General features: G+C 34.5%; 3 protein-coding genes across 3 annotated transcripts; all 3 read right to left on the bottom strand.

Annotated features, from left to right (window-relative positions):
* Positions 1–6,332: 6,332 nt before the first annotated feature.
* On the bottom strand, positions 6,333–8,445 carry LOC128210409 (ctenidin-3-like). The gene is made up of 3 exons (XM_052914755.1): positions 8,435–8,445; positions 6,613–7,220; positions 6,333–6,411 (listed from the first exon to the last, which is right to left on the bottom strand). The coding sequence occupies exons 2-3, from the start codon at positions 7,214–7,216 to the stop codon at positions 6,404–6,406; spliced, it is 612 nt and encodes a 203-aa protein (XP_052770715.1). The 5' UTR covers positions 7,217–7,220; positions 8,435–8,445; the 3' UTR covers positions 6,333–6,403.
* Positions 8,446–14,899: 6,454 nt separating this feature from the next.
* On the bottom strand, positions 14,900–17,037 carry LOC128211143 (eggshell protein-like). Its single transcript, XM_052915585.1, has 3 exons — positions 17,025–17,037; positions 15,207–15,568; positions 14,900–14,956 (listed from the first exon to the last, which is right to left on the bottom strand). Coding segments are annotated over exons 2-3 (360 nt in total). The 5' UTR covers positions 15,565–15,568; positions 17,025–17,037; the 3' UTR covers positions 14,900–14,954.
* An 8,568-nt stretch (positions 17,038–25,605) lies between these two features.
* LOC128210540 (keratin-associated protein 19-2-like) lies at positions 25,606–26,468 on the bottom strand. The gene is made up of 2 exons (XM_052914888.1): positions 25,937–26,468; positions 25,606–25,643 (listed from the first exon to the last, which is right to left on the bottom strand). Exons 1-2 carry the CDS (start codon positions 26,466–26,468, stop codon positions 25,606–25,608), a joined length of 570 nt encoding a protein of 189 aa, XP_052770848.1.
* Positions 26,469–27,832: the final 1,364 nt, after the last annotated feature.

Here is a 27,832-nt window from a genome sequence, read left to right on the forward strand (position 1 = left end):
ATACATATCGATCATGATTTTATACATTTTATATCCTTATTATTATAAAGTGCGCACGTAGTAATGACGAAACTCACGTGGATGATCAAACATTATTTCTACTAAAGGAGCATAATACTTATAAAAGGGTCAGGCAAAAAGTATTTATACTCTTTACGAAGAGCCGCCTGTCAAGCGTATGGTCGAATGGCATCGAAGACGCACGATATTATATTCATAAATATTAATATCCTTTTCATACAGCCGAGCGTTATTGATAGGCATCGTTGTATTAGTTTTAAATGGTGCATTTAGGTGTATTTCATTCTTATTCTTTGTGCCTTATTGTCGTAAAATGTTAACTTGAAAATTTTAGCGGGGTCGGGGGGGGGGGCGAGAAGAAATCGCCAAGCTGCCGTGAGTCGGAAGTCTAAAGGCGATATGCATATTTCGACGATACGTTACCGAAAAACATTTCATAGAAAAACTACAATTATAGTCCTTTTTATAATTGCCAACTTTGGAGCTTTACAGGCTAACTGCGATCTCTATCGATTCTCCTCTCAGTGCAATAGAAGAGTAGACATAGGCTAGTTTAGTTATTATTAATTTATTGATCGCATGGCTAGATCAAGGCAGATAAGAAACTCAGTGTCATTAATATGACCAGTCGTTATATTATACATTTTGTTTTAGATGATTTTAGTATTAGCCATAATTGAGTAGAGCTGTTCATCAGAGGAAACGTTGGTTGACATGACTTTACTTTGACTTGCTTAAGTATTGAAATCTCAAATCATCCCAATTAACTTTTATAGCTTATAATCCGTGTCTCTTTGAATTATATAATTGATCATTTACAAAGACATTTAATTAAAGCCATATTTCAAACCATAATTGTTAGAGTTCGATATTTTTCTCAAAGCAGTGTTATACAAAATTGGGTGTGATATTTCGGAAAAGATCCAGATAAAACGAAATATTATATTGTGTTGCTATTATTTAGTACCAATCTTTTACCAATCTTATACGACAACAATTTGTCATTGATGTTGAAACAATGTAAAAACGTTAACTACAACTATGACAAGCCCAAAACAACCGCTGTTGGATTGGGTGGGGTGCAAATAAATGATAGACCAAAGTCTATACAATACTTCGAACTTACACACAACTAATGAACATGATGACTCAATGCAGGTATGTAAATTATCATCTTTCAATACCCTAAATTATTATGTTTAATTGCTAATATATATTGCCAATTTTACTTAAAACATCAACATTTAAAAGACAAAATCAATGCAAAACATATATCAACTATATAGTTTGATATTTTTTTAACTTATGAACATCTTATTGCAATTTCACCATATAAACAAAAAACAAATTTGAACTCACATCGAGTATCATTATTTGAAATAAATAATAATAATAATGATATAAGGAAAAATGCAGTCAAGCATAAATCACAAACTATTTTTAGATAAAAAAGAGCGAATTAGTTATGAAATCACTTTATTACTATAAACGACAAATTTCGTTTCACATGCCATACCCAGAGTGTCATAACTTTGCCTATGAATTATTCCTATCCCGCTGGGATTACCATGATCTCGCCGTGAGGTGTGGCGATAAAACATTTATTTTACAGTTGAATACACCGCTCCTGAGTATCGATTTTCTACAATTTTTACATAAATGGTCAAAACGGACCAAAATATATTTTTAAATTCATATTATTCGAAGAGTGCATTTAAAAGAAAAAAAATCATCACCGCTATCCGCTGAATGTCTATAAGTAGCTTTAAATAACAAAAGAAATTTCACTTCCTTCTTAATTAAATGCAACTTTGGGTGAAAAACAAAACTCTAAAAAAGGACCAAAAATGTAAAAAAAAAAATAGAAAAATAAAATAAAAACATCATCGTAAAGGGAAAAAATTATCCTAGCATATATGTAGGAAGTAAGTTGATCTGTTAAAAGACGTGAACACTGTCTGACCCTATATAACTCTATAGCCACTTTCGCTATACTGGATAACTCGCAATGATTTTACTTTTATTCATTTATAGCTAAGTGACCAATGATCTGTACTTTAATCATATGCCTTTTGTTTCGATCATCTCTGGCATACGAGTTAAACATGATAATGCATTTAAATTAAAAATATGTTTTGCATCAATTTTGTATCGTGCACCTTTAAGACATTTATTGGAATCAGAAACAGTTCGATGTCATATTTTGGATGTGTCTTGAAGACTTCCTTTGATTTTTTTTTCAAACAAAAGTTTTCTAGAACCATCAAAAAGTTGGTTAATTCATACGTAGATTGAACCAACTTTAACCAACTACACATTTGAACATTGTGAACATATTTAGAGAACATGAATATATACCATGATCAAAGTTTTAACACCAACAACAAAATGTCACAATGTCATACTCGGTACATGACGTGTTCAACCATAAATAAGAGTGCTTTAACAAACCATTCATCATTGGTTGATAAGATATGTCATTTGTCAAATTAAACCAAGGAGGTCGTTGACACTGATAACTGATAAGTTTATACCTTTCGTTTAATTTTCATTATTTAAGTAAATTATTCTTTTAATGCATGCATTGACGTCAACAGTCAGTCGCTTAACCATTTGGCCAGACAGCCACTAAATAAGTTATTTTGTCAGTAACCATATCATGCGTATTCATGACATGCATGTCGTTTTACCATTTTTGCCATAATTATAGTTATGTTTCTGACCTTTACATTGTATGCTTTTCATCTCTGATTTTAATATTCACTTCCTTCAAACTACTTGCTTGTAGATGATGAGATTGTTTTTAATTTGGAATAATACTAAGTAAGCAGGGGTCGTTCAACAGTTTTGAAGAGGGGGACAACTTCGATCAATTGTGCCCCCTTAAGATATTGATCTTAATCTAAATGCCAAATTGTCTTATCTTAAAATCCCTCTGTGCAGTTAGTATGTTATAGTAACATAAAGTTACCAAAATGGAAATAAAAATACATAATATTATGTAACATGTGTCTATGAAGTCACGGAAACAATGGTCATTCAATGGTATTTTGCAATACAACATGTGATACAAAGTTGCATGTGAATTGTAGCTGGCTGAAACATCCTAGTGATCCTCCAAAACAACATGGATGGATATGGCTCTCAAATAAAGTGATGGACTGTGTTAGTATCATTTGCCTAGGTGCATATACACAAACGTCGAACTTTATTGGTTGCTAAGCTGTTGACACTATTTACAAAATTAGCGATCTTTAAACGAACCGCGCTCGGAATGCATTGCATCTTTAGAAGGATGTGAAATACTTTCATATTTAATATGAGATGACTTGTCTAGCTTAAATAAATGAGTTGATAATGGTGATGTAGCAGGCGTGATATATATATGTGTATCTCAAAATTTGGCCTACTTTCTTATTGATATGTCACACACATTAGCTATATGCCTTGCATTTATAAAGCACATGCAATAAAAAAGAAATTCGTTTTACTATTTCTTTACCAAAAACTAATTTTTCTATTTTCCAAATTATTTTGAGAAAAACAAAACAAACTAAACGATGATAAGACGTTTTCAAAGTTAAACAATGATATACGCTTGAAGTGTGTAATCAATTTTTAATTTTATCAAAGAAACAGAAATTCACGAAATTCATTTTAGCAAGTGAACGTTACGGTCATTACACTTTGCTTAGCCAGTTCTTCCCAACTTGTTCTTAGTCTAGTCACCTTTTTTGACGGCATTGACACTCTGGCCCGTTCATTGAATATTTATTTGAAAACCTTCAGAAACAAGTTCAGTTGCCTAAATTTTAAACATAAACCTCGTTTGATGGCACAGGGTAAACGCCAAAAACAAAGAACACAAAAACGAACAATCACAAACCTGAAAGAAGGATGATCAAGGGTCCAAGAATCGGCGTTTAGGGGCACAGTTTCATGGCACAACCTTTCACGTACACCTACCACATAACCAAAAACCCCATGTATTTGGTTAAAATATTGTTAGGTTTTTGTGTTCTTTCCACTGAATTAAATGATGGCTGGTTTTGGTTTGAAAATGTGTATTTTTGTGTATTCTAGTAATTCTTTTCTCCGATATGGATATACAAATGAAAGTCCGTAATGTTGGAGGATGTCCATATATGAATACAAACATATGTGTTTATAAAATTCCATAAACTTATTCAAATTTGGTGAATTATAAGCATTGAAGCCTTGTTTTGTTTCTAAATTGGTTGTTCTATTATTTTTATAAGCAATTTATTTCCTCACATACGATCGATTGATATAAATAAATTCATCCATTTCATGCAGCATTTTATTTATACCATAACTTTAAATAGCGCGTAAAAAAGTAACAAATGTCACGTTTAAACAATTTAAAGATTAGTCGTTTTTCAAAATATGCGCCCAAAGAACTTCGTTTTAAAATAAGCATAGTTAATGAAGACATTCAGATGAACAATTACTACTGTGTTCTTTATTTCCGATAAACAAGACTGTTATTTACATAGTTGTTTTAATGACAAAACAAAACTAATCTTACCAAACTGTTCGCCTCTATTGCATTATGTATTTCAGTATGTTTAAGATAAAAGTTAAAAATTAGTTGAAACACAGTACGTCAGTGCATGTAAGTGTTTGGATACAAGGCTTAGTGTCTGACTGTGCATCCAATATGAATGAATGAGTTGGCGCGTCTCATCAGTCGTAATATGTCGTTAAAACTACACATGTATGTTTCTGAGTTGTCTCGTCCCATCAGTCGTAATATGTCTCAACAAAACTATCCTCCAGACAAACTTTTGCATAGTAGCGATTTCCCAATGAAACGGCAGAGAAGTTGAAAATATTTGCTTCTACATTTCCATTACTCCATTATTCCTATTAAAATAAAATAGGGTAACTGGCCTTCACACATAAATGGAACACATCACATCACTTTTAAATTTAATGGACCAATGCTGCAATGGATGTGTCATTTTTATATCCTTTCTAATAAATCACCTTCAATTCCTAAAACAATGACTTTGTTTGAAAGCGTTTTACTTGATTTATCTTTGCTAGTTGACTTCCTACGTCTATAATTTATTTAAGAATATTGTCAATTTATCGTTTTGTGCTAGCATTGAATGAACTTTGTGTAATATGTGTTAATGTAAAACCATCAATAATTCACTGCGGGTCTTTCACTGCCGAACATGAGTCTTCTCGTATGAGAGGTTAAAGTGTTTTTTCGGGTTACGAAACCCTACAACATTGTTGCTAATTTTAATACATCAACATCAATATACGTCCCCATCCAGAATATAATTTTGCGTATTGAAGTCAAGGGTGCATCTTGAAATATATAAAGTTTTGTTTTATAATTTTAGCAGTTTCTTTCGAAGTTAAGCACAAAATGGCAGATATATCAACAACATGGTACATCTAGCTACATTTGTTAAAAATTGTCCATGAACTAGCGGACTCATTATTTGTTAAACAGTATATTGAGTGTTAATGTTTTAAAAACAAAACTAAAATACATCGTAAATAATTGATCCTGCTAAATGGTTCAATCAAGAATATAGAAATGCTGATAAAATTACAAAATTGCAATATGTGTATATTTGTAATTATTATTTTTTTCAAATGGGACTGGCGGCCATCTTCAAAATTATCGCCATTTCAAAAAAGGTGGCTAACGTTGTATTTTACCAAACAAGTATCCTCAGGAATTTACCAATGAACATTTTAATTTTAATTTTACAAACAAACCGAACGAGTTTCTAAATATTGACTTAATCTGCCGGCATATTGATCTTGGGCGTTCTTAATACAGTTGAGGTTATTTTAGATACTACAGATGTTTCGATGAACTATTGAAGAGTGTTCCATGGCCGAGGTTAAACTTTATGTCACCGTGCGTGAAAGTTCCTTCTTTTACATTACGCCAAAAACGGGATTACGCCCTTAGCTTTTTCATCTGTAATGGAACGGGGTCTATGTTGCTAAACTGTTAGTGCCCCCATATGTCCGTCTGATTCCGAATGAAAGCAAGATTTGGTTTAGCAAAATACAAGAACAACACAACAGTGTTCAATATATCTTCGCTGCATACGAGAAGTGAAGAATGACTATTTAACGAGTTATTTTAGCAATTATTTATGGACAGTGCTTGTGATTATTATAATGGGATTTGATATCACATGCTTATTTCTTATACACGTTATTGAACGAGGGGATCAACGATCGTTTATCTTTCTATGAAATACGGAAATGCTTTGTAAGGCTGTTTCTTATGACATAGATTCACTTGACACAAATTGGAGTTATACATTTTTATTGCAACATAGTAATACAGTCAATGGTGTCAATGAAATGGATGGGTCTGTGTTCAGTATTCTGAAACAATAAAAGGAAACGGCTATAACGAATACATACATACAAATATTAATTTGCACATATACTGGAAGAAACACCTTGTACAACTATCAATAGTTTTAGCCAAAGTTACAATGAAGTTAATAACATGTTTGAATTAGAAAAAGCATTCAATTAATATTATTCTGATTAAGCAATTCAATTTTCAATAATATAACATACTTTTTCCGCCATAGCCTCCACCGTAACCGCCACCGTAGCCGCCGCCATAGCCGCCACCATAACCGCCACCGTAGCCGCCGCCATAGCCGCCACCATAACCGCCTCCATAACCACCATAACCGCCACCGTAACCGCCATAACCACCAAGACCGCCGCCATAACCGCCACCATAACCACCATAGCCGCCACCGTAACCACCATAACCACCAAGACCGCCACCATAACCGCCATAGCCGCCACCGTAACCACCAAGGCCTCCATAACCTATTCCCTTTTTAAAGCCACCACCGTAGCCACCGCCGTATCCCCCACCGTAGCCGCCATAGCCGCCTCCATAACCACCACCATAACCGCCATATCCGCCACCATAGCCGCCATAACCTCCGCCATAACCGCCACCATATCCGCCATAACCGCCACCGTAGCCGCCAAGGCCGCCACCATAACCGCCGTATCCGCCACCATAACCGCCTCCACCATATCCGCCATAACCACCTAGGCCGCCATATCCACCTCCATATCCACTGTATCCGTATCCCTTTTTACGATAGGCTTGGCAGGCCACGATAGCTCCAAACAGAGCAAGAATTGCTAAGACATTCATGGTGCTGGAAATATAGAAGTTGATAATTTGTTCGAAATATAGCAAGTTACCATTTCAATTAATTTAAAATACAACTAACAATGGAACGTACAGGGACGAGCTCCGTATACTAAAATTGAATCAATATTATTTTGTAGGCACGATTATAAAAAAAGCAAACATCAAGCATGAGACAACAAACAATGAACAAATAACAAACTATCGCCATTGGTTAATACGTAGCTAACCGCCTTGGCACTGTCTGTTATAACTAAACAGGTTTAAACTGGGCGCAAAAACCTCACACGCATTCCTACATTTATCAATAATTTCACCATTAACAATATAAGCCTCATCAGAGTCAGTATCAACATAAATGAAGCTAATGGGACATCACACATTGAGTGTTAATGGATTTCATATAAACTTGTTGTCTTGTTATAGTATTAATTGTTTTTGCATAATTGCAAAAATACAATAATACTAGTAAATATATCTTGATTCATTTCAATACGTTTTGATAACATATTAATTATGTATATTGAAGAGGAATGAAGCCGGACTTCAATTGCCATAACTGAACATTAAAAGTCAAGTAGCTAAATTATAAATGCAGCTATTGGACACGGATAACAATGTATATACATGTCTAATATTGATGCAATGTGGCAACATCGGTGGACCATAAAATGGCAAGTTTCGAGCATTCAACTTTTCGAATTTGAAACAAAATATATTTTGAAACGTTCGTTTATCATTTATATATTGTACGCCCGATCATAAGATGACCCTATTGTTTGTTACCTGAATTAAATTTATCTGGAATTTGTCTACGATAAGAATGCGATACTTTTTTTTGCCTCATGGCGATATCATGCTAAATAAAATACAGTAACCAAGATACTGGCATGATTCTTTAAATAACTAAAAGGGGATAGAGGCTTGAAACTGTTACTTCGTTTTAATAATTATTTTAGCATCGTTGTTGAATAATTTATCTCAGGTTGTCCGAACCCATTCAGTTCACCCACCATGGACTAACCCCTCCGTGTAACCCAGCCCCCTAGATATATTTACTAAAAAAGTCCAAAGTCCAAGTCACATATGAGTTCCTTATTTATCATATATTCAAACTTTTTTGAATGTTATAACTGTGTAATATCTTGGTTCACCTCAAATAAATTTACGTTCTGTTCTTTCGTTCAATTTTTATGTTAATAAATGCAATTTACTACTCACATGTTGTAGCGAGGAGGCAACAGCGATCAATGCAGTTGTGCGGGGTTGTGGACCTTTTATACACGGACAGACAGCAACATTACGTGACATGAATGACAAAGCGTGGTCATAAATTGTCGCTGCTGATGTATTTAAAATTTAAACCATCAATGACAGTTGCGAATTGCTTGATTGTCAAAAAAGGCTATACGTAACGTAAAGAATACGAATAAATTATTTAAGCTAGTTTGAACCGGAGACGAATGTAGGAAATCACTTAACTAACAGCCTACAGTATGGTACATTATAAATTATACAATGGTATTGCGATACATTGTTAATCATCTCATCATTCAAAATTAATCATATTATGATTTTAAAATTCAGAGTCGGTTTAAACCGGATTGCGAGAGTTTGCAAAAAGTGCTTGTAACGAAAGTCAAGTTAAGCATAGGCAATCCATTGGCGTTTACCAAGTGCCATTAAACCGGATTTATGTTTAAACTTTTTGCTTCTGAGCTTGTTTCTGTAGCTTTTCGCATGAATATTAAATGGATTGTTCTTATGCAATTTTATTATTCTGTTTTACATATTTTTCCTATTTATCTATGAAAAACAAAATAGGAGGTCTTTTAGTCAAACACCGCTATAAAAGGGTAACATGATAGGAAACTACAAAAGCAAGTAAATGTTTAAGACGAGGGAGTTTTAAGCAAATCAATGAACCAGTTGTAAGCTGAATAAGGGAATGATATAACATACACAAAATTTATTCCCTATATATTTTAAAACATAATCGTCCGATATCATTTGATATGGGACGTCTGAACTGATGATCAGGTGTGTTCACTTTGCGGGACTACTTCTGCTAATGTGGAACGTTTCTGACAGTTCCATCGAACGACATTATAAATAAACGCGCGAAAAGCCGTCATTTACATGATGCATCGGATGTGACGTGACGTCAGGTTACATTCAACTGACATTCCGTATACCAGATTTATCTAGTAAATGAATATGTTCTCGTAATTTGCGAATAATAGATGCAGACATGTATGAAAAGTGTCATTTCTCTGTTTTGAGCGAGCGCATTAAAAAGGTAATTGCATTTAAACCGCCCAGAGAACTGGTCTGACATGCTTCATCCAACAGTGTCAAGTACAAAATTGGAACAGATTTGTCATACAGAAAGTGTTTATCTCAGAGCAATTTAATCGTCAAAATAAAAAACAATTACTGCTTAAGTGTAATGTAGTGAGAAATAATATAATCAACTTATTTCAAGCCATGTGAAAACAAATGTTCTCTACATATACTTGGTTGTAGGGGCAAATAAAAAACGACAACATTTAATTACCTCCATTTCGTTTGGAAACCTAGGTTCTCATGATAGTCTATAATATAGTCCTGAGTTAGGTTAAGACTGACGTTCGCTCGAGTTAGCAAGCTGTTTTAATCCCTGTTGCATCGCAGTACATACACTGGAAGCGGGGTACCAAATCGCAAACGTTAGCAGCAAACACCCCTAGCAAGCCTTGAATTGAAATCCGGGCTTGTTTGACGTGGTTTACGATGAGGTCGCTATAACTATATTGAGGTTATTTTATTTCTTTTTTAAGGCAATATAAACTACAGGGTTGTAAGGCTCTGTAATGTTATGTTTTGCCAAAGGATCAAGGGTGGATATAAATAGTGCATCCTGGTTGATATGCTCTTGTTTGTTTTGGGGCGTAAGGATCAAGGCGGCAAATATCCCTAGTTAGCCTTAACTGAAATCCGGGCTTGTGACGTGTTTAAAATGAGGTTGATGTAACTGTTTTGAGTGTGTTTGATAACTTTTTTTATTAGGCAAAATAAACTACATGGTTGTAATGCTTTTATTCTGGGACCCAATGATCAAGGCTGACTATAGACAGTGCATCCTGCGCCACTTACGGGTACTTGGCATTAAGTTATATTGTACTATAAGGCAATATAAACAACAGGGTTGTTATGCTCCTGTTTTGGGGCCTTAATATCAAGGATCACATACAAATAAATAATCTATTAAGACACTGACATTACAACATAATTTTCATGAATATTAATGTAACATTGCTCATCAGTGATTGGTTATCGGAGGAATAAACAATGTCGTGGGAAATTGTTAAACCGTTGTTTGGGTACTCGACTTTTACTTTTTGACATTTCTTAATGAAAACACCATTCATAAGATCGACGGAGCAAACATCAAATTAAAGTGGATTGATATAAGATCTGAGTTTAACCGTTTAATTTAAAAAAGGGAAAATTCTGATCAAAATAGACTTTCAGAAGTTTTTGATTTTAATTTGTGCAGTTAATCATTGCCAACAATGTGAACAAAAAACAACCTATTCTCAGCTAAAACCTTGATTCCAGTACATTTTATATGGGAACAATCAAAAGATGAACATTATGACGTATGCGCCTCCCTGAATGTTTGAGCGGTTTACACCAACCATGAAGAAAATTATTGCGTTTGTTCAAAACAAATTACGGGCATATAGCCGTGTCCTTCTGTTTGTCATGACCATGTCGATGAAAAGCGTAAACATATTTTATTAAGTAATTTTAAGATATAAACAGATTTATCAATTCTGCTCTCGTCCATTCATATTTTATTGCAATTTTGAATGGCGTTTATTTATGCTCAATATCATATTAATGATCTGCTTCTTTGCTACTATTGGTTTTGTCTCAGCATAATTGTTTCTTTTTTTCAAATTTTCAAGATTAACATAAGTTTTATAAAATTGAAATGGTCAGTGTCTTGAAAAAGAAACAGATAATTCGTGTTGCAACATCAGCTTCTCCTCTATTAAAATTGTATTCCTTGTTTCAACGTGAGTTGGTCTTCATGTTAAAAACGGTTCCGTGTTTCAAATTCAGTTATCTCTCTAGTAAGTAAATAAAGCAAATTTTAAACTCAGTTTCTCCCCAAGTTAACAATGAATGCGTGTTTTAAATTAAGTTTCTATTCTAGGATGCAAAGAATGGTTGTTTCAACTTATGTTGAATGCATGTTCAATTTCAGCCTCCTTTCTAGTAAAGAAAGAGTTCATATTCATTCTCAGATTATTTTATTGGGAACGTGGTGCAACTTCAGTTTCACTTTTAGTAAACAAAGAATTCTAATTTAACCCTCAGTTTGTTTCCTTTCTAGTATACAATGAATGCATATTTCAATTTTAGTTTCTTTTCCAGTAAGCAAAGAATGCGAGTCCAAACTAGAGTTTCTCCTTTAGTAAATGAAGAGTTTGTGTTTCTTCCTTAGTAGATAAATAATGAATATTTCAACTAACTTCAGCCTTTATAAAACAAAAAATGCGTGTTAAAATATCGGTTCCTTCTCTAGTAAACAAACACGTGTGTTTCATCTTCAATTTATCTGCTATACAAATAATGCTTATTAGACCTCAGTTTCCTTCTAGTAGACACTGAATGCGTCGTCTTCCAACTTAAGTTGTTCCTCAAGAAATCAAAGAATGCGTGTTTTAACGTCAAGTTCTTCCTTTTTTCCAATAATGCATATTTTAACATCACTTTCGCCTCTATGAAACATATATTGCGTGTCAAATGGCACTTTCTCATCTAAAAAACAGAATGCGTGTTTCAACTTCCATTTCTACCGTATACAACAAGTAATACGTGTTTCAAGTTCAGTTCGTCATCTATGAGCGTTAAGGTACATTTAGTTAATCAAATTTTGATAAACACGTTTCTAAAATGTGCAAAACAGCAGCTAAACAAATGAATATCCTTAGCAAATTTCAAACAAACAATAGTAAGCTATTGCCTTTCATCAGATCCAATTTCAGCAACTGTCCTGTTTTTTTTGGCATTTTTGTATCAAGACCAACACAGAAAAAGTAGAAAGTAGATTCAATACAGAGCTTTAGATTTTGATTTTAATGATTTCACCTCAACTTATGAAATTATTCTTCATAGTTTTCAAATGCCAACATAACATCTGAGCAGGGTAAAATGCATCGCTATTAAAAGTTACAAATGTCTGTACAGTATCTTACCAAAATATGTTCGTAATGATTTCACCTCAACTTATGAAATTATTCTTCATAGTTTTCAAATGCCAACATTACATTTGAGCAGGGTAAAATGCATTGCTATTACAAGTTACAAATGTCTGTACAGTTTCTAACAAAAATATGTTCAAAACTTATATGACTTGATCTTAAACTCAGATATACAATTATTATTGTAATTTGTTGTTATTTGATATGTTTTTGAATATTGTTAGAAAATCATGCAATGAAACAGGCATTTATTTTCTTATTTTTTCCGGATGCCGAATAAACTGCATGGAAATGTCAATTACTTTCAAACGAGGAGGCTATCCCAGCTTCCACACACCTTGACCGTTGAGGAGACTCAAGCAACCAACCCCGCTCGCCGGCTATGCCCGCGACACCCAGGATGTTACTGCAGAACACTTTAACAGGGTGCCTACTGCCGCATCCACTGCGTTGTTACCGCCTTTGCTTCATCACTGGCCGTGTCGTCGTCCCCGGCCTCAATCGTGCTCAAATCAGTGGCAGACCAGACGTCACCTCAGCATCAGGTACGGAACATCCATTCTCTATTCCCTTAATTTACCATAACCATTTACCGCATGACTAGTATGTTTATGAGACTCCGGTGCATATGCATGGATTGAATTTGACACTTAACAATTCTCAGAGGATGCATTGACGTCAGTAATGATAGGCCATGGTGCTCGGTTGGTAACTGACACCAGATAATCGCAATAAAAACATTTGACCGAGGGATTTCTTAGTTTAAAATATATGTCCATATATCTGGCAGTCCGCCTAGTCCACCATGTTGTCTGGTGTTATTTAGATGACTGTTATGTGTTAAAAAAACAAAATGTATAACATTTGATGAAAAGGAAATATAAATACATTTTTGGTCTTGAAATATTGTAAAACAACAATAAAGTATCAACTATCATGCCTTATATAATCTCGTTTACCAGCATACATATTAATAGGCAAGCAATATCCTTGCAAATGATATTAAACTTGTTTGGGGTCACCGGGCATTGGCATCTACCAAAGCCAATTGCACAAAGCTCATAGGTATATCACATACCTTGATCATGTATTTGTCTAGCAATTTAACTTGTCTGTTAATTAATTAGATAAAGTATGAGTTATGGCACACTCGAATTGTTTGTTATTTGATTTTACAAAGTTGCAGAGATGAAATGTTATGACTTTTATTTTAGAAAATGCTATTGTTTGGTCCGCACTTATCGCTTGATTTATTAAATGTTGACCATCCTTGTAGGTTCCATGTGGACCAAAACATCCGCTCTCTATTCAGCCATCACCCCCATCCCCCTCCCCCTCTCAATTCCCCAGGGCTGTCTCCCAATACCCCGAGCCCGCTTCCATTACAACTGATGAGATGCATTTTCCAGCTCATCGTCTTTTCTCTTCAGAAAATCTTTCCTTAATAAATCGTTGCATTTTGCTTGTGATTTTTTTCCGAAACTTGGTTCCAGCTACTGCCTTATAATCCAGCTATCGACGGAATGGTAAGAACCACGACGGTAAAACTATAGCTAGCCAACAGGCTAAGTAAATTGGTGTCGCAATATTAACCACCCAAAGAATAAACTATTAAAATGACTTGGTCATAACATTTTTAGGAAATATACAACTATTTTAATTTACCTTCCGGTCCAAGCTTGGTGCTTTAACCTAATGTTATCTTGTTGTTATTCTCTACTGAATTGTCCATAGGTTTGGAGGTTTATTATCACATTTGATTAAATATGTAAACATATTATTTTTTAAATTGTCATAGCATTCCGACGTCAGGAAACGGAAAAAATGCATTTTTATATGCACTTTTGGGACAACTTTCGGGTAAACTTCTTGTGAAATACATGTGGAGTCTTCTAGGATTATGTAGTAATGGCACTTAAATCCTTTTCAAGCCCCTCGTAATGGAGAATGGCAGAAATTACTCTTGCATTGGTGTTATGTTTTAGAAGTTTGGTGAAGTGATACAGAAGAAGTCATGTTTTAATTTAATAAGAGTGCAACCTATTGTCAATTTTGTTCATGCCGATCGAACAAGACCTTTATCCTTGGCATTATCACCATTGCATTATCACCATTCTATGACGATTGGTTCCACGCATAAACAACACGGGAAGAAAACACATGTGTGGTTTTACACCTTCGCTTCTCAAGCTTGAATATATATGGTCAAATGATCATTCATAATGCAAATCGATAATTGCATACTTACTTCTCATATACATGATCATTTGATGCATACTCTATTTGTCTTTATAACAATTGAGACAACACACTTTCTGTTGCTATAATGGCTGGTGTTGATGTTTATGTTGATAGAGAATCACGTGACACAAATTGTTAATACTTAGAATAATTTATTGCAACATAGAAAAACATAGAAAACACAGGACTGGTGCCACTGGAATTGGAATTGGAATTCAATGGAATTGAGGTGTCTGTCTTTAGTACTCTGTAAAAAGAGAAAATAAATATGATGAACATAAACATACCTACAATAATTTGGATTTTATACAGGATAATTAGTAACCATCTTTACGATTCGAGCATTTAGAGTTAAAAGTAAAAAACATTGTCCCACTGTACAAGTATAGTAGTTAATAGTTGTCGTACAGTTAATTGAAATACAAATGGCATGATCAAGTTCATTACTTTCAAAATGCTGTTTTAAATAGCCATTAATATTTTTTATTGAAACGTACATTTTGCATGGTATCCGCCATATTCGCCACCGATGCCACCATGGCCACCGCCGTAACCGCCAATGCCACCTCTGTTGCCTCCTCCGTACCCTGTCTTATATTCATTATATTTTCCGTCATCGTAGTCGTCATTGCCATATCCGTATTTGTGGCCATAGCCACCTGGATAGGCACTTGCATAGCCATCGTCAGTATCACCTTTATAGCCTCCTACATAGCCACCTTTATAGCCACTCCCATGGCCATCGTCATAGTCACGTTTATCGCCATCGTCATAGTCACCTCCATATCCCTTTTTTGGATAGGCTTGGCATGCCACGATGGCACAAAACAGAGCGAGAATTGCAAGAACCTTCATGGTACTGAAAATATAGAAGTCAATGCTTATATTTTTGATATCTTTTGCAATTCGGTATTAAAGGGACTAGAAACCAGATACTTAGCTGCAACAAGCTGCTAAGAATTGTCAATGCGAGCTAGTAGCAGGCTGATACAACTTCATTTTACATGCTTCAAATAACAATAATCATGTTGCTGTCTCATCTGAGTGCACCCGTTTAAAAAAAGAACATAATGGTTTCCCATTATAGTCATATCTGTTTATGAGTCAGATAACTATACCGATTATTTTTTTTAAACTTACTGGGATTTACGTGGTAGACACACCCAGTTAATTTCGATTTTGAAAAATGCGCAAAAACTTCGAAACATGAGCGTTTCGAAAGCGATGAGATACATCAGTTAGTAAGATATCTGGTGTTGTCCGTTTAAGATTTAGGTTGAGCTCCAGGTAACCGGCGTATTTGCGTAATTACGCAATCAAAACGCAAGGTCAAACAAACACTTAACAAGATGTATAAGGCTACAACTGAAGATAAAAATAAACACATCCATCATTGGTAATTGCTTGGGTTACCGACATCGCACTATCAGTGAAAATTAAGTATATATTGTAAATGTTAGGCATTAAAATTGTAATGTTGATGAAAAGCAGCAAACAATCGGTAGAACAGGTTGTATACATTCGTGGGGTAAATTTCAGACAATCTTGAAGTTTTAGTGGTCTTCATTATATTGTATAGACTCCTTTCTAACTGGGAAAGCTACTGTTTATATAGTTATTATCGCTTCATCTGATTGAAAAATAACTGAATGCTGATTAACTGAAATAAATGCATTGGAAAGCTTGAGAACTACTACTTTCTCATTATACAAAACATAATGTTGAAGATCATCGTGAAATTATATCAAACACTCTTGAGTCTACACAAACTGTCTTTTATCATTGGGGAAATACCTAAAATAGATATGTTAACTGCTTTAAAAGCTTAAAAGCAATTAATTGGTAAAACAATACATATTGTACAACATAAGTTTTTGTTGTTGTTAATACCAAGCCCATTGGGTATAACAAATAAAAACAATATGAGCAAACCTTAAACAACCTTGCCCGTACAAATAAACTCAAGACAATCACAAACCAGAAACAGGCATTCCCAAGGTTTAAACTTTTTAAATGAAATCAAATAAGTATGCATCAATCAAATCATAGAACGTTTTGCTTTAGACGTTCATTAAGACGCATTAGAAAAATTGCTATTAATTACACATTAAATTGAAAACTGGATCTAAGAACGATGTAGCAAATCGGATTACTTATTATTTATAATTGATTAAATGAAGTCAATGATGTAAGACTATAATGTTAACTTAGATTGAATATTGAATCTTAGCCCTGTTCTGTGTATTTTCTTTCTAAGACTTAATTCAATCGTAAAATAACAACTATATTTAATAAATAAGGTTTCGACTACTTACATGGTACAGCGATGAAGAACCAACGATCAATGTAGCTTGTTAGTTTTGTGGAGTTTTTATACCTAACAATGTCCGGCAGTCTGACCAAATTGGTATGAAACCTTATTTGCTGGGAAATATGACAAAAGGTTTTATTTATTTTGTATATTATTATTTGCGTAAGATGATGAAAGGTAATACATCATATGTTGGTTAGCAGCACTTTGATTTGACGAATATTTAATATAGTCACGTACTTGGGAAGATAGTTGCGTTGTCTTGAAACACTTCAATGCATTTCCTCTTACAAACACAGGATGTTTTTACTTTAAATTAAATGATGACAATGCGGTGTCTTGAATTTAGAGTATGTCATTACGAATGTCGCGAACGTTTAATGTTTAGGTTTTAAAACAATTTGCGTGTTTCTTTACTGGTTGAGAAGCAGTTTCCGACAGTTTTTATACGTTTTTATTGAATTATTTATACGTGTTTAAATACCTACTAAAATTGTTCACAATTTAGATAACTACAGCTCAAGCTGCTATTGTTGATATATTTTTCACATGTGTGACGTCACATATAGTGTATCTAATAGGGGCGCAAAGAGGGTACTTACATTGTTCTGATTAGCTTGTGATGAGAAGCAGTTTCCGACAAATCGAATGCGGGGCAGATATAAGGTGCCTATTGTGTGCTTTTATTATCTGTTTATTAAATATACTTAATATAAGACTGTAATTAGAGAAATATTATTTCATTCTTCAGCATTTACAAACAATTTAAACTTTAAAATTTACGACAGTCAATTCATACTCGAAATCAGGCAGACACTGAATACCAATGATATTATGATTCATTTCTGATAGAAACTTGTGTTGGTATACATTTTAGTGAATGTGGGTGCGAAACAAGCATGACACCAGTGTTCACAAATATGTACACAATATCATCGTTTGTATAAATCAATTTAGGAAAACCTTGTAGCTATTCATAAATATGCAAATTAGGTTCACACGCATGCGCAATACGATGCGCGTGACGATCCCCCACGTGCAAGTTTGTGTACAAAATAAACATTAAACATTAGATAATAATAAAAGTATGTAACGTGTCTCGGTAAGAATTTCAACTTTTGATTGCCTAGTTATCATATAGATGAATTGCAGTACCTTTTCTATGAAGATCTAAAGAAAGTACGCGAAAAAGCGATTTGTCGGAAACTGCTTTCCGTCGGAAACTGCTTCTCAACCAGTAGTATACATGAACTGACATTATCGACAGTAAAATGCGCACTAATTTTTTTATTGATATACATGCTTCTGAATTGATATAAACCGTATTAAATAGAAATACATGATTTCCATGCACATGAATGCACATACACTGTTTAATACTGTCAACTCTTTATATACTTCAATGATACACGATTGTGGAATCTATACTTGATATATTTATGCACAAGGCTAGGCTTATCGTATTCAGACACATGAGATGATCAGAAGACAGAACAGTTCATGCCAAATCTAATCGACTTTGTGAGCGAAGCAAGATTGTTTCCCCTCGTTTACAATCGAATACATATCCATCAGAAAAAATGGAACCTTTTGAACAATTATTTAAATATTTGAATGCTCCATACAACAACAACAACAACAACAACAACAACAACAACAACAACAACAACAACAATATTTAATGCTCCATACTCCTTACTGTCCATCAATCATCATTTTCAATAAAAATACTCAAATTTCAAAAAGTAACACCAATTATCACTATTTTAAAAACCTACATAAATAACATCACTCTACCAAAACGCAACCAAAAACTCATATAGATCCAGTTGCATAGTATTAAAGTATATTTGTTAAAATAGTAAATACATCATTATCATTGCTTGTATACTGCTTTATATGTGTTTTTCTTGTGAATATTTCATAATAATAAAAAAAAGAAAGATTGTTTCCACCGGTTTGCGAGATATCGCCCTTTAAGTTGCACAAAACAGATTCATGTTTTATTATTTCAATGCACTATCGTGTTAAACCCATTTGACTTTATTGATTCAGGTAAAATAATAATATAGCGATTGTTTGGCTCTTTCTAACTGCGAACGTTGTGGCCACGAAGCTAATAATTAAAACTAACATACTTATAAAGGCTTATAAATTTTATTTGTATTTTTGCATCAACCTTAAGATCAATAGAATGTCCTTGGTTAACGTCAGTATTTGTCTTGCATTGTTACACGGTGTAACTAGTATATATTTTCAAACTAAACAAAAAAATCCTACAGCCACAGGCGGTTTAAACTCTTACAAACTGTCACAGCCAGGCCATGCCGTCATGTGTGGGTAAGACATAAAACAGCAACAAAAGTTGTTAAAGCAGCAAAGTGATCACCTAATGGCACAGGCGGTTTAAACATTTACAAAATATCACTGCCAGGCCATGCCGTCATGTGTGGGTAAGACATAAAGGAACAACAAGAGTTGGTGACGAAGATGTAGGCCTGATAGGGATTGATATCGACATCAACACGGATACGACCGACGGTCTTCTTCCCTACGACTGACGATAGGGACAACGTCAAAAACCAGCACTTACGAAGCTGACACTGACATGGAAAAAAGCCGACACCGACAAGGACTACGGTGACACCAACACGGCCAACATTGACACCGGCATGGCCTTCTTCGACACCGACATGGCCGACACCTACACGAAGGCCACAGACACCGACACGGCCGAAAATGACATCGACACGGACGTCGATCACATTGACACGGACGACGCCAAAAACAACACGGATGCCAACAACACCAACATGAACAATATAAGCTATATGTTTCGTAGAAAAACAGGCGAGTTTGAATTTAAATATCTTGGCATTAGTTTTTACACGCATGACAAATTTATGTACGAAACTTTTAAGGCGTGTAGGTTTAATTTGATTTAGGTTTCATAAAAGACTTATGTCAGTACTAAGTCCAAAGCATATAATTATGTTTCAGATCTGTTTGCTTTTGATCTAAATTTATTAACAGAATCACTAAAATGAGGAATTCAGAGCAATTAATATATCGAAATAAACATTAGCTTTTACAAGTTTAGCTAAAAATCCAGTAAAATTACCTTTACATGACACAACTTTATTAAATGTAAAAGACGTGTTGGTTTATGCATTCCATCTGTTGACCACACACCGCTAATACATATCGCTCATGATTTTATACATTTTATATCCTTATTATTATAAATCGCACACGTAGTAATGACAAAACTCATGTGGATTTCAACATAATCAAACGTTATCACTACCAAAGGAGCATAATACTTATAAACGGGTCAGGCAAAAAGTATTTATACTCTTTACGAAGAGCCGTCGGACACTAACGAGCGTATGATCGAAAGGCATCGAAGACGCACGATATTATATTCATAAATATTAATATCCTTTTCGTAAAGCCGTCGAGTACTTACGAATGTTATTGATAGGCATCGTTGTATTAGTTTTAAATGGTGCATTTAGGTGCACTTCATTCTCATTCTTTGCACCTTATTGTCGTAAAAAGTTCACTTAAAAATTTAAGGGGTGTGTGGGGGGGGGAGGTGCGAAAAGAAATCGCCAAGATGCCGTGAGTCGGAAGTCTAAAGGAGATATGCATATTTCGACGACACATTACCGAAAAACTTTATATAGAATGCCAACTTTGGAGCTTATCAGAATAACGGCGATCACTATCGAATTCTCCTCTCAGTGCGATACAAGCTTATACATAGGCTAGTTTAGTTATTATTAATCTATTGGACGCATGGCTAGATCAAGGCAGATAAGAAACACAGGGTCGAAAATTTGACCAGTCTTAATAAAAAAACAATATACATTTTGTTCGAAAATTTAGTTTTAGATGATTAAAGTATCCGCTCCTTCTTAATTCAATGTAACTTTGGGTGACCAACAACACCATAAAAGGACCAAAATGTAAAAAGCATTAACAAATTAAAACAAAAACATCATCGTTGGTAAGAATAATCCTAACATGTATGTAGGAAGTAAGTTGATCTGTTGAATGACTAATGCGTGAGAAGTATTTGACCAAATTCCCCTATATAACTCAATAGGCACTTTCGCTACACTAGATTTCTACAAAGATGGCAATGTTTTTCTTTTTTTCATTGATAGCTAAGTGGCAAATTATCTGTACCTTAATCATACGCCTTTTCGTTTTGATTATCTCTGTCATACGAGTTAAACATGATATTAATGCATTTAAATTAAAACTATGATTGAAATCATTTTTTTTCGTGCACTTTTAAGTCATTTATTGCAATCTGAAACATTTATATGACATATATGCTTTAACAAATCATTCATCATTGGTTTATAAGGCTGGTGTTTCTGTTTATTTGTCAAATCAAACGAAAGCGGTCGTTGACACTTACTTATAACTGTTTAGCCTTTACCTTATTATTTTGCATTATTTAGGTAAATTATTCTTTTGACGCATACATTGATGTCAACAATCAGCCGCTTAACCATTCCACAAGGAAACCACTTATTAAAATATTTTGTCGGTAACCATATCATGCGCATTTTATGACATGCATGTCGTTTAACCATTTATTCCATAATAATAATATTTCCGACCTTTCCATTGGTTGCTTTCCATCTCTGATTTTAATATTCACTTCAAATTATTTGCTTGTAGATGATGATATTTTTTTTAATTTAGCGTAATACTAAGTAAGCAGGGGTCGGTACAGAGTTTTGAAGAGGGGGACAACTTCGATCACTTGTGCCCTCTACCCAGAAAGAAAATATATATGGTTGATATACGGTACAGAAATAAATAAGTTTTAATTCAAGTTCATTTCGGCTGTATTAAGTTTGAAATGGTCCAGTTATGTATTTCTTTTTTATTTTCTTCACCAACATTAAATGGGCACAATACAGGTTGAAGCAAAAATGTGCATTTTTGTATTTAACTTATACCACTGTTATAACAGGCCTTGTTCAATCCTTTTATAAGTGACCCCCCAAAACCGTGCATTGTACACAAGCTCTGTGTATAGATATAAATCTAACTGCCTAATGGTCTTATCTGCAATTCTCGCCGTGCAGTTTTGGAGGTTTTATTATAGAAATGGACCCTAAAAGAGATGCACAGCAGGGGATTGTCATGTCAAACATTCCTTTAACAAGACCTTTAAGATAAAAAAGCATATGGTTTGTGTGCAAATAAAAAATAGCGATAATTTGGCTCTTTTTTAAATTGAGAATGTGTGCCCACTAATTATAAGAAAAAAAAACCACACTAATAAAAGCTAATAATGTTTAAACTGTACACAACTAGTATGCTTATTGTTTTGATGATTGAAGTCAAATGAGTTAAACATAATAATTCATCCGCTACACCAGTGAGTATCTTTCCAAACATATTACAGAGCCAAATTTATGTAATTTTAAACAACTAGATCAAATATAGTCAATGAAATAGGTCAAAATTACGCAATCCATTTTCAAGTAACGCATCACTTGAAATGTTTTTATAAATGTCGCAACCATCTGTATGCATTCATATTCAGCAGTGTTTTATAGCCTGACCTGATACATTATTCAACATCCACTTTATAATAATTAAACACCGAGCGAGTTTAAATGATGAGTTGGGAAGCGACCATCTAAATAAAGTTGTATTCAAATCTGTATGGGTCATATATCTGTCACCATAACAAGCTGACAATTATTTAAAACGAACGAACGAGCATTAAATACTTCAAGAATGGTATAATAAACATTGGATTGAACACAATTTTCGAGTTCCGCAAGCTTGTATATTGTGTTTGTTGGCTTATAACAGGTAAACAACAGTAATTTATCCCTGACAATGTATTACATATTATTATTATTATATTACAATGTTATGTCATTTTATGCCAAACATAAATAGTCCCTAAAAAATCCGATATATGCTTGACACATACGGGATACTTGAACCACTTTATGGACATGGTAAAGCGCTGCAATGAATGTCATACACATTTCAGACAATGTGTTTAGCAAAAATATGCCAACTCCTTCCCCTGCCTCCTTTATGCAAGGAAAAGGAAAACAGCACATTGCACATTTTATGCATGTCCGGAACCACTGCTGCACTCGCCTTCAGATTGTCTTATTCAAACACATCACTAGTATGTTATGGTAACATAAAATTTCCAAACTAAAAATAAAAAGACATACTATTATGTAACATGTGTCTATGAAGTCACGAAAACAATTGTCATTCAATGGTATTTTTGCAATACAACATGTGATACAAAGTTGAATGTGAAGTGTAGCTGGCTGAAACATCCTAGTGTTACCTCCAAAACAACATGGATGGATATGACTATCAAATAAAGTGATGGACTGCGTTAGTATTATTTCCCTATGTTCATATAAACACACGTCGAACCTTATTGGTTGCTAAACTGTTGACACTATTTACAAAAGACAAAAAAAAACTAAAAAATGATAAGACGTTTTCAAAGTAAGCAATGATATATCATACATTTGAAGTGTGTAATACATCTTTGATTATATCAAAGAAACAGTAATTCACGGAATTCATTTTAGCAAGTGGATGTTACGGTCATTTCACTTTGTTTAGACAGTTCTTCCCAACTTGTTCTTAGTCTAGTCACCTTTTTTGACGGGATTGCTCGCAGGCCCGTTCATTGAATATTTAATTGAAAAAATACAGAAACAAGCCCAGTAGCCTAAAGTTTAAACATAAACCTCGTTTGATGGCACAGGGTAAACGCCAAAGACAAATAACACAAAAACAAACAATCACAAACCTGAATGAAGGATTATCAAGGGTCCAAGAAACGGCGTTTTGGGAGACAGTTTCGTGGCACAACCTTTCACGTACACCTACAACAGAACCCCCCAAAAAACTGTATTTGGTTAAAATACCATTGTGTCCTTTTCCCTGAAATAAATGATGGCTGGTTTTAGTTTGAAAATGTGCATTTTTTGTGTATTCTAGTAATTCTTTTCTCCGATATGGACATACAAATGAAAGTCTGCTATTTGGGAGGATGTGCATATACAAATACAAACATATTTGTTAATAAAATTTCATAAACTTATTCAAATTTGGTGAAATATAAGCATTGAAGCCATGTTTTGCTTTTAAATTGGTAGTTTTCATAAGCGATATATTTCCTCACACGCGATCGATTGATATAAATAAATTCATCCATTTCATGCAGCATTTCATTTATACCATAACTTTAAATAGCGCGTACAAAAGTAACAAATGTCACGTTTAAACAACTTAAAGATAAGTCGTTTTTCAATATATGCGCCCAAAGAACTTCGTTTTAAAATAAACATAGTTAATGAAGACATATAGCATTCAGATGAACAATTACTGCTGTGTTCTTTATTTTCGATAAACAGGACTGTTATTTACAAAGTTGTTTTAATGACAAACAAAACAAATCTTACCAAACTGTTCGCCTCTTTGGCATTATGTATCTCAACATGTTTAAGATAAAAGTTAAAAGTTGAAACACAGTTCGTCAGTGCATGTAAGTGTTTGGATATAAGGCTTAGTGTCTGACTGTGCATCCAATATGAATGAATGAGTTGGCGCGTTTCATCAGTCGTAATATGTCGTTAAAACTACACATGTATGTTTCTGAGTTATCAATCACAAACAATGACTTTGTTTGAAAGCGTTTTACTTGATTGGTCTTTGCTAGTTGACTTCCTACATCTATAATTTATTTAAGAGTGTTGTCAATTTATCTTTTTTGTGCTAGCATTGAATTAATCTTTGTGTAATATGTGTTAATGTAAAAACCATCAATAATTCACCGCGGGTCTTTCTCTGCCGACATGAGTCTTCTCGTATGAGAGGTTAAAGTTTTTTCTGGTTCCGAAACCCTACAAAATTGTTGCTAATTTGACAATAAACGTCTCCATCCAGAAAATAGTTTTGAGTATTGAAGTCAAGGTGCATCTTGAAATATATTAAGTTTTGTTTCATAATTTTAGCAGTTTCTTTCGAAGTTAAGCACAAAATATATAATTCGTCAGATATATTAACAACATAGTACATCTAGCTACATTTGTTGAAAATTGTCCATGAACTAGCGGACTCATGATTTGTTAAATAGTTTATTGAGTGTTAATGTTTTAATAACAAAACAATAACTGATCCTGCTAAATGGTTCAATCAAAAATATAGAAATGCTGATAAAATTACAAAATTGCAATGTGTGTATATTTTGTAATTATTTATTTTTCAATTGGGACTGGCGGCCATCTTCAAAATGGTCGCCATTTCAAAAAAGGTGGCTAACGTTTAATTTTTCAAACAAGTATCCTCAGGGGATTACCAATAAACATTTTGATTTTGATTTTACAGACAAACCGAACGAGTTTCTAAATTTTGACTTAATCTGCCGGCATGTTGAGCCCGGGCGTTCTTAATACAATTGAGGTTATTTTAGATACTACAGATGTTTCGATGAACTATTGAAGAGTGTTCCATGGCCGAGGTTAAATTTTAGGTCACCGTGCGTGAAAGTTCCTTCTTTTAGATTACGCAAAAAACGGGGTTACGCCCTCAGCCTTTCCATCTGTAATGGAACGGGGTCTACATTGCTAAACTGTAAGTGCCCCCATATACCCGTCTGATTCCGAATGAAATGGATGGGTCTGTGTTCAATATTCTGAAACAATAAAGGAAACAGCTATAATGAAAACATACATACAGATATTAATTTGCACATACACTTGAAGAATCACCTTGTACAACTATCAATATTTTAAGCAAAAGTTGAAATGAAGTTAATAACATGTTTGAATCAAAAATAGCATTCAATTAATATTATTCTGATTAAGCAATTTAATTTTTAATAATGTAACATACTCTTTCCGCCAAAGCCGCCACCGTAACAGCCGTAGCCACCATAGCCGCCAACGTAACCGCCACCATAGCCGCCGCCATAGCCGCCACCATAACCGCCTCCATAACCACCATAACCGCCACCGTAACCGCCATAACCACCAAAGCCGCCACCATAACCGCCACCATAACCGCCACCATAACCACCATAGCCGCCACCGTAACCACCATAACCACCAAGACCGCCACCATAACCGCCATAGCCGCCACCGTAACCTCCAAGGCATCCATAACCAATTCCCTTTTTAAATCCACCACCGTAGCCACTGCCGAATCCCCCACCGTACCCGCCATAGCCGCCAATAGCCACCACCTTAACCGCCATATCCGCCACCATAGCCGCCATAGCCGCCATTACCTCCGCCATAACCGCCAACATAGCCGCCATAACCGCCACCGTAGCCGCCAAGGCATCCACCATTACCGCCGTATCCGCCACCATAACCGTCTCCACCATACCCGCCATAACCACCTCGGCCCCCATATCCACCTCCATATCCACTTTATCCGTATCACTTTTTACTATAGGCTTGGCAGGCCACGATAGCTCCAAACAGAGCAGGAATTGCTAAGACCTTCATGGTGCTGGAAATATAGAAGTTGATAATGTGTTCGAAATATAGCAAGTTACCATTTCAATTAAATCATTTAAAATATAACTAACAATGGAACGTACAGGGACGAGCCCCGTATACTAAAATTGCATCAATATTATTTCGTAGGCACAAGAATAAAAATAAAGCAAAACATCAAGCATGACACAACAAACAATGAACATATATCAAACTATCGTCATTGGTTAATACGTAGCTAAGCGCCTTGACACTGTCTGTGATAACTAAACAGGTTTAAACTGGGCGCAAAACCTCACACGTATTCCTACATTTATCAATAATTTCACCATTAACAATATAAGCCTCATCAGAGTCAGTATCAACGTGAATGAAGCTAATGGGACATCACACATTGAGTTTTTAATGGATTTCATATAAATTTGTTGTCTTGTTATATTATTAATTGATTTTGAACAATTGCAAAAATACAATAATACTGGTAAATATATCTTGATTTATTTCAAGATGTTTGGATTACATATCACTTATGTATATTGAAGAGGGATGATGCCGGACTTTAATTGCAATTACTGAACATTAAAAGTCAAGTTGATAAAATATGAATGCAGCTATTGGGAACAATGTTTATACAAGTCTAATATTGATGCAATGTGGCAACATCGGTTGACCATAAAGGGGCAAGTTTCGAATGTTCAACTTTTCGAATTTGAAACAAAATATATTTTGAAACGTTCGTTTAATATTTATATATTGTACACCCGATCATAAGATGACCCTATTATTTGTTACCTGAATTAAATTTATCTGGAATTGGTCTCCGATAAAAATGCGATACTGCTTTTTGCCTCATAGCGGTATGACGCTAAATAAAATACAGTTACCTATATACTGGTATGATTCGTTAAATAACTAAAGGGGGTAGAGGCTTGAAATTGTTACATCGTTATACTATTTATTTTAGGGGTCATCGTTGTTTAAGAATTTATCTGGGTATGTCCAAACCCATTCAGTTCACTATGGACTAACCCCTCCGTGTAACCCCAGCCCCTTAGATATTTTTTCTAAAAATATCCAAAGTCCAAGACACATATGAGTTCCATATTTATCATATATTCAAACTTGTTTGAATGTTATAACTGTGTAATATCTTAGTTCACCTCAAATAAATTTACGTTCTGTTCTTTCATTTCACTTTTTATGTTAATAATAGCAATTTAGTACTTACATGTAGCGAGGAGAAAACAGCGATCAATGCGGCTGTGAGGGGTTGTGGACCTTTTATACA

The sequence above is a fragment of the Mya arenaria genome, chromosome 12 (genome assembly GCF_026914265.1).
Source record: "Mya arenaria isolate MELC-2E11 chromosome 12, ASM2691426v1".
In the NCBI taxonomy this organism is placed as follows: domain Eukaryota; kingdom Metazoa; phylum Mollusca; class Bivalvia; order Myida; family Myidae; genus Mya; species Mya arenaria.

What these genes read in the sequence shown, in the direction of transcription:
- LOC128210409 (XM_052914755.1), bottom strand. Translation starts at nt 7,216, where the DNA reads ATGAATGTCTTAGCAATTCTTGCTCTGTTTGGAGCTATCGTGGCCTGC.
- LOC128210540 (XM_052914888.1), bottom strand. Translation starts at nt 26,468, where the DNA reads ATGGAGGTGGATATGGGGGCCGAGGTGGTTATGGCGGGTATGGTGGAG. An exon ending in TGGCGGCTTTGGCGGAAAGA is followed by an intron (nt 25,644 to 25,936) that starts GTATGTTACATT and finishes GTTCCATTACAG; the next exon opens with ATGGAAAGGCTGAGGGCGTA.
- LOC128211143 (XM_052915585.1), bottom strand. Translation starts at nt 15,564, where the DNA reads ATGAAGGTTCTTGCAATTCTCGCTCTGTTTTGTGCCATCGTGGCATGC.